Raw genomic sequence first — 7,500 nt, forward strand, 5'->3', positions numbered from 1 at the left:
CTCGCTCTCGCCCTCGCTCTCGCCCTCGCCCTCGCTCTCGCTCTCGCCCTCGCTCTCGCCCTCGCTCTCGCTCTCGCCCTCGCTCTCGCTCTCGCTCTCGCTCTCTCTCGCACTCCCTCGCCCTCGCTCTCGCTCTCGCTGTCTCTCGCTCTCGCTCTTGCTCTCGCCCTCGCTCTCCCTCGCCCTCGCCGTCGCTCTCGCTCTCGCTCTGTCTCTCTCGCTCTCTGTCTCTCTCGCTCTCTGTCTCTCTCGCTCTCTGTCTCTCTCGCTCTCTGTCTCTCTCGCTCTCTCTCTCGCTCGCTCTCGCTCGCTCTCGCTCGCTCTCGCTCGCTCTCGCTCTCGCTCTCGCCCTCGCTCTCGCCCTCGCTCTCCCTCGCTCTCGGTCCGTCTCGCTCTCGCACTCTGTCGCTCTCGCTCTCTGTCCCTCTCGCACTCTGTCCCTCTCGCACTCTGTCCCTCTCGCACTCTGTCCCTCTCGCTCTCTGTCCCTCTCGCTCTCTGTCCCTCTCGCTCTCTGTCCCTCTCGCTCTCTGTCCCTCTCGCTCTCTGTCCCTCTCGCTCTCTGTCGCTCTCGCTCTCTGTCCCTCTCACTCTCGCTCTCTGTCCCTCTCGCTCTCTGTCCCTGTCGCTCTCTGTCCCTCTCGCTCTCTGTCCCTCTCGCTCTCTGTCCCTCTCGCTCTCTGTCCCTCTCGCTCTCGCTCTCTGTCCCTCTCGCTCTCGCTCTCTGTCTCTCTCGCTCTCTGTCTCTCTCGCTCTCTGTCTCTCTCGCTCTCTGTCTCTCTCGCACTCTGTCCCTCTCGCACTCTGTCCCTCTCGCACTCTGTCCCTCTCGCACTCTGTCCCTCTCGCTCTCTGTCCCTCTCGCTCTCTGTCCCTCTCGCTCTCGCTCTCTCGCTCTCGCTCTCTGTCCCTCTCGCTCTCGCTCTCTGTCCCTCTCGCTCTCGCACTCTGTCCCTGTCTCTCTCGCTCTCTGTCTCTCTCGCTCTCTGTCTCTCTCGCTCTCTGTCTCTCTCGCTCTCTGTCTCTCTCGCTCTCTGTCGCTCTCGCTCTCTGTCGCTCTCGCTCTCTGTCGCTCTCGCTCTCTGTCGCTCTCGCTCTCTGTCGCTCTCGCTCTCTGTCCCTCTCGCTCTCTGTCCCTCTCGCTCTCTGTCCCTCTCGCTCTCGCTCTCTGTCCCTCTCGCTCTCGCTCTCTGTCCCTCTCGCTCTCGCACTCTGTCCCTGTCTCTCTCTGTCTCTCTCGCTCTCTGTCTCTCTCGCTCTCTCTCGCTCTCTCTCGCTCTCTCTCGCTCTCGCTCTCTCTCGCTCTCTCTCGCTCTCTCTCGCTCTCTCTCGCTCTCGCTCTCTCTCGCTCTCTCTCGCTCTCGCTCTCTCTCGCTCTCTCTCGCTCTCTCTCGCTCTCTCTCGCTCTCGCTCTCTCTCGCTCTCGCTCTCTCTCGCTCTCGCTCTCGCTCGCTCTCGCTCTCGCTCTCGCTCTCGCTCTCGCTCTCGCTCTCGCTCTCGCTCTCCGTCTCTGTCGCTCTCGCTCTCTGTCGCTCTCGCTCTCTCTCGCTCTCTCTCGCTCTCTCTCGCTCTCGCTCGCTCTCGCTCTCGCTCTCGCTCTCGCTCTCGCTCTCGCTCTCTCTCTCGCGCTCTCTCTCTCTCTCTCGCTCTCGATCTCGCTCTCCCTCGCTCTCCCTCGCTCTCCCTCGCTCTCCCTCGCTCTCTCTCGCTCTCGCTCGCTCTCGCTCTCTCTCGCTCTCTCTCGCTCTCTCTCGCTCTCTGTCGCTCTCGCTCTCTGTCGCTCTCGCTCTCTCTCGCTCTCGCTCTCGCTCTCGCTCTCGCTCTCGCTCTCTCTCTCGCTCTCGCTCTCTCTCTCGCTCTCGATCTCGCTCTCGATCTCGCTCTCCCTCGCTCTCCCTCGCTCTCCCTCGCTCTCCCTCGCTCTCCCTCGCTCTCCCTCGCTCTCGCTCTCTGTCTCTCTCGCTGTCTCGGTTTCTCTCGCTCTCTGGCCCTCTCGCTCTCTGTTCCTCTCGCTCTCGCTCTCTGTCCCTCTCGCTCTCGCTGTCTGTCCCTCTCGCTCTCGCTCTCTGTCCCTCTTGCTCTCTGTCTCTGTCCCTCTTGCTCTCGCACTCTGTCCCTCTCGCTCTCTGTCTCTGTCCCTCTCGCTCTCGCTCTCGCCCTCGCCCTCGCCCTCGCCCTCGCCCTCGCTCTCGCTCTCTCTCACTCTCGAACTCCCTCGCTCTCGCTCTCGCTCTCGCCCTCGCCCTCGCCCTCGCTCTCGCTCTCGCCCTCGCCCTCGCCCTCGCCCTCACTCTCGCACGCCCTCGCCCTCGCTCTCGCTCTCGCTCTCGCCCTCGCCCTCGCCCTCGCCCTCGCCCTCTCTCGCCCTCGCCCTCGCCCTCTCTCGCCCTCGCTCTCGCCCTCGCTCTCGCCCTCGCTCTCGCCCTCGCTCTCGCCCTCGCTCTCGCTCTCTCTCGCACTCCCTCGCCCTCGCTCTCGCTCTCGCTGTCTCTCGCTCTCGCTCTCGCCCTCGCTCTCCCTCGCCCTCGCCGTCGCTCTCGCTCTCGCTCTCTGTCTCTCTCGCTCTCTGTCTCTCTCGCTCTCTCTCTCTCTCTCTCTCTCTCTCTCTCTCTCTCTCGCTCTCGCTCTCGCTCTCGCTCTCGCTCTCGCTCTCGCTCTCGCTCTCGCTCTCTCTCGCTCTCGCTCTCGCTCTCGCTCTCGCTCTCGGTCTCGCTCTCGCTCTCGGTCTCTCTCGTTCTCGGTCTCTCTCGCTCTCTTGGTTTCTCTCGCCCTCGCCCTCGCCCTCGCCCTCGCCCTCACTCTCGCACGCCCTCGCTCTCGCCCTCGCCCTCGCCCTCGCCCTCGCTTTCGCCCTTGCCCTTGCCCTCGCCCTTGCCCTCGCCCTCGCCCTCGCCCTCGCCCTCGCCCTCGCCCTCGCCCTCGCTCTTGCCCTCGCCCTCGCCCTCGCCCTCGCCCTCGCCCTCCCCCTCCCCCTCCCCCTCCCCCTCGCCCTCGCCCTCGCTCTCGCCCTCGCTCGCCCTCGCTCTCGCTCTCGCTCTCGCTGTCTCTCGCTCTCGCTCTCGCTCTCCCTCGCACTCGCTCTCGCTCTCGCACTCGCTCTCGCTCTCGCTCTCGCCCTCGCTCTCCCTCTCCCTCTCCCTCGCTCTCGCTCTCGCTGTCTCTCGCTCTCGCTCTCGCTCTCGCTCTCCCTCGCACTCGCTCTCGCTCTCGCTCTCGCTCTCGCCCTCGCTCTCGCTCTCGCCCTCGCCCTCGCCCTCGCCCTCGCCCTCGCCCTCGCCCTCGCCCTCGCTCTCCCTCGCTCTCGCTCTCCCTCGCTCTCCCTCGCTCTCGCTCTCTTTCGCTCTCCCTCGCTCTCGCTCTCTTTCGCTCGCTCTCGCTCTCGCTCTCGCTCTCCCTCTCCCTCTCCCTCTCCCTCTCGCTCTCGCTCTCGCCCTCGCCCTCGCCCTCGCCCTCGCCCTCGCCCTCGCTCTCGCCCTCGCTCTCGCCCTCGCCCTGGCCCTCGCCCTGGCCCTCGCCCTGGCCCTCGCCCTGGCCCTCGCCCTGGCCCTCGCTATCGCCCTCGCTATCGCCCTCGCTATCGCCCTCGCTATCGCCCTCGCCCTCGCTCTCCGTCTCTGTCCCTCTCGCTCTCTGTCTCTGTCCCTCTCGCTCTCGCTCTCGCTCTCTGTCCCTCTCGCTCTCGCTCTCACTCTCTGTCTCTCTCGCTCGCTCTCGCTCGCTCTCGCTGTCTCTCGTCCTCGTCCTCGCCCTCGCCCTCGCCCTCGCCCTCGCCCTCGCCCTCGCCCTCGCCCTCGCCCTCGCTCTCTGTCCCTCTCGCTCTCGCTCTCTGTCCCTCTCGCTCTCTGTCCCTCTCGCTCTCTGTCCCTCTCGCTCTCTGTCCCTCTCGCTCTCTGCCCCTCTCGCTCTCTGTCCCTCTCGCTCTCTGTCCCTCTCGCTCTCTGTCTCTGTCCCTCTCGCTCTCGCTCTCGCTCTCTGTCCCTCTCGCTCTCTGTCCCTCTCGCTCTCGCTCTCTGTCTCTCTCGCTCTCTGTCTGTCTCTCTCGCTCTCTGTCCCTCTCGCTCTCGCTCTCGCTCTCTGTCTCTCTCGCTCTCTGTCTCTCTCGCTCTCCCTCGCTCTCGCCCTCGCTCTCTCCCTCGCTCTCCCTCGCTCTCGGTCCGTCTCGCTCTCGCACTCTGTCCCTCTCGCTCTCGCACTCTGTCCCTGTCTCTCTCGCTCTCTGTCTCTCTCGCTCTCTGTCTCTCTCGCTCTCTCTCGCTCTCTCTCGCTCTCTCTCGCTCTCGCTCGCGCTCGCTCTCGCTCTCGCTCTCGCTCTCTCTCGCTCTCTCTCGCTCTCTCTCGCTCTCTCTCGCTCTCTCTCGCTCTCTCTCGCTCTCGCTCTCTCTCGCTCTCTCTCGCTCTCGCTCGCTCTCGCTCTCTCTCGCTCTCTCTCGCTCTCTCTCGCTCTCTCTCGCTCTCTCTCGCTCTCGCTCGCTCTCGCACGCTCTCGCTCTCGCTCTCCGTCTCTGTCGTTCTCGCTCTCTCTCGCTCTCGCTCTCTCTCGCTCTCGCTCTCGCTCTCTCTCGCTCTCTCTCGCTCTCGCTCTCTCTCGCTCTCGCTCTCGCTCTCTCTCGCTCTCGCTCTCTCTCGCTCTCGCTCTCTCTCGCTCTCTCTCGCTCTCTGTCTCTCTCGCTCTCGCTCTCGCCCTCGCCCTCGCTCCCGGGCTCGGTCGCTCTCGGTCTCTCTCGCTCTCCCGGTTTCTCTCGCTCTCTGTCCCTCTCGCTCTCTGTCCCTCTCGCTCTCGCTCTCGCTCTCGCTCTCGCTCTCGCTCTCGCTCTCTCTCGCTCTCGCTCTCGCTCTCGCTCTCGCTCTCTCGCTCTCGCTCTCTCGCTCTCGCTCTCGCTCTCCCTCGCTCTCCCTCGCTCTCCCTCGCTCTCGCTCTCGCTCTCTGTCTCTCTCGCTCTCTCGGTTTCTCTCGCTCTCTGTCCCTCTCGCTCTCTGTCCCTCTCGCTCTCTGTCCCTCTCGCTCTCTGTCCCTCTCGCTCTCGCTCTCTGTCCCTCTCGCTCTCTGTCCCTCTCGCTCTCTGTCCCTCTCGCTCTCTGTCCCTCTCGCTCTCTGTCCCTCTCGCTCTCGCTCTCTGTCGCTCTCGCTCTCTGTCGCTCTCGCTCTCTGTCGCTCTCGCTCTCTGTCGCTCTCGCTCTCTGTCGCTCTCGCTCTCTCTCGCTCTCTGTCTCTCTCGCTCTCTGTCTCTCTCGCTCTCTGTCCCTCTCGCTCTCTGTCCCTCTCGCTCTCTGTCCCTCTCGCTCTCTGTCCCTCTCGCTCTCGCTCTCACGCTCTCGCTCTCTGTCGCTCTCGCTCTCGCTCTCGCACTCTGTCCCTCTCGCTCTCGCACTCTGTCTCTCTCGCTCTCTGTCTCTCTCGCTCTCTGTCTCTCTCGCTCTCTGTCTCTCTCGCTCGCTCTCTGACTCTCTCGCTCGCTCTCTGTCTCTCTCGCTCGCTCTCGCTCGCTCTCGCTCGCTCTCGCTCGCTCTCGCTCTCTCTCGCTCTCTCTCGCTCTCGCTCTCTCTCGCTCTCGCTCTCGCTCTCTCTCTCTCTCGCTCTCTCTCTCTCTCGCTCTCTCTCTCTCTCGCTCTCTCTCGCTCTCTCTCTCTCTCGCTCTCTCTCGCTCTCGCTCTCTCTCGCTCTCGCTCTCGCTCTCTCTCGCTCTCGCTCTCTCTCGCTCTCGCTCTCGCTCTCGCTCGCTCTCGCTCTCGCTCTCCGTCTCTGTCGTTCTCGCTCTCTGTCGTTCTCGCTCTCTGTCGTTCTCGCTCTCTGTCGTTCTCGCTCTCTGTCGCTCTCGCTCTCTGTCGCTCTCGCTCTCTGTCGCTCTCGCTCTCTCTCGCTCTCGCTCTCTCTCGCTCTCGCTCTCTCTCGCTCTCTCTCGCTCACTGTCTCTCTCGCTCTCGCTCTCGCCCTCGCCCTCGCTCCCGGGCTCGGTCGCTCTCGGTCTCTCTCGCTCTCCCGGTTTCTCTCGCTCTCTGTCCCTCTCGCTCTCTGTCCCTCTCGCTCTCTGTCCCTCTCGCTCTCTGTCCCTCTCGCTCTCTGTCCCTCTCGCTCTCGCTCTCGCTCTCGCTCTCGCTCTCGCTCTCTCTCGCTCTCGCTCTCGCTCTCGCTCTCGCTCTCGCTCTCGCTCTCGCTCTCGCTCTCGCTCTCGCTCTCTCGCTCTCGCTCTCTCGCTCTCTCGCTCTCTCGCTCTCTGTCTCTCTCGCTCTCTCGGTTTCTCTCGCTCTCTGGCCCTCTCGCTCTCTGTCCCTCTCGCTCTCGCTCTCTGTCCCTCTCGCTCTCGCTCTCTGTCCCTCTCGCTCTCTGTCTCTGTCCCTCTCACACTCGCACTCTGCCCCTCTCGCTCTCTGTCTCTGTCCCTCTCGCTCTCGCTCTCGCTCTCGCTCTCGCCCTCGCCGTCGCTCTCGCCCTCGCTCTCGCTCTCTCTCACTCTCGAACTCCCTCGCCCTCGCCCTCGCCCTCGCCCTCGCCCTCGCCCTCGCCCTCGCCCTCGCCCTCTCTCGCCCTCGCTCTCGCCCTCGCCCTCGCCCTCGCCCTCGCCCTCGCTCTCGCCCTCGCTCTCGCCCTCGCCCTCGCCCTCGCTCTCGCCCTCGCTCTCGCCCTCGCTCTCGCTCTCTCTCGCACTCCCTCGCCCTCGCTCTCGCTGTCTCTCGCTCTCGCTCTTGCTCTCGCCCTCGCTCTCCCTCGCCCTCGCCATCGCTCACGCTCTCGCTCTCTGTCTCTCTCGCTCTCTGTCTCTCTCGCTCTCTGTCTCTCTCGCTCTCTCTCTCGCTCGCTCTCGCTCGCTCTCGCTCGCTCTCGCTCTCTCTCGCTCCCGCTCTCGCCCTCGCTCGCTCTCACTCTGGCCCTCGCTCTCACTCTCGCCCTCGCCCTCGCCCTCGCCCTCGCCCTCGCCCTCGCACTCGCACGCCCTCGCTCTCGCCCTCGCTCTCGCTCTCGCCCTCGCTCTCGCCCTCGCCCTCGCTCTCGCTCTCGCCCTCGCTCTCGCCCTCGCCCTCGCCCTCGCTCTCGCCCTCGCTCTCGCCCTCGCCCTCGCCCTCGCCCTCGCCCTCGCCCTCGCCCTCGCCCTCGCTCTCGCCCTCGCTCTCGCCCTCGCTCTCGCCCTCGCTCGCCCTCGCTCGCTCTCGCTCTCGCTCTCGCTGTCTCTCGCACTCGCCCTCGCTCTCCCTCTCCCTCTCCCTCGCTCTCGCTGTCTCTCACGCTCGCTCTCCCTCGCACTCCCTCGCCCTCGCCCTCGCTCTCGCCCTCGCCCTCGCCCTCGCCCTCGCCCTCGCTCTCGCCCTCGCTCTCGCTGTCGCCCTCGCCCTCGCTCTCGCTCTCGCTCTCGCCCTCGCCCTCGCCCTCGCCCTCGCCCTCGCCCTCGCCCTCGCCCTCGCCCTCGCCCTCCCTCGCCCTCGCCCTCGCCCTCGCTCTCGCTCTCGCTCTCGCTCTCGCTCTCTTTCGCTCTCTCTCGCCCTCGCCCTCGCCCTCGCCCTCGCCCT

The 7,500-nt window shown here is 66.2% G+C and overlaps 2 protein-coding genes across 2 annotated transcripts in view; one reads left to right on the forward strand and one right to left on the reverse strand.

Annotated features, from left to right (window-relative positions):
• The window catches only part of LOC125453120 (PC3-like endoprotease variant B), a 1,374,573-nt gene that overhangs the window by 344,459 nt on the left and 1,022,614 nt on the right, over positions 1–7,500 (forward strand). The window lies entirely within an intron of this gene.
• Positions 1–7,500, reverse strand: part of LOC132209784 (putative uncharacterized protein DDB_G0271982) — a gene marked incomplete at both ends in the record, with an annotated part of 10,320 nt that overhangs the window by 1,013 nt on the left and 1,807 nt on the right. The window contains one exon of the mRNA XM_059646913.1: positions 1,587–1,676. Within this exon, the coding sequence (XP_059502896.1) occupies positions 1,587–1,676 (90 nt within the window). The remainder of the gene's footprint in view (positions 1–1,586; positions 1,677–7,500) is intronic.

This window comes from Stegostoma tigrinum, chromosome 6 (genome assembly GCF_030684315.1).
Source record: "Stegostoma tigrinum isolate sSteTig4 chromosome 6, sSteTig4.hap1, whole genome shotgun sequence".
In the NCBI taxonomy this organism is placed as follows: Eukaryota; Metazoa; Chordata; class Chondrichthyes; order Orectolobiformes; family Stegostomatidae; genus Stegostoma; species Stegostoma tigrinum.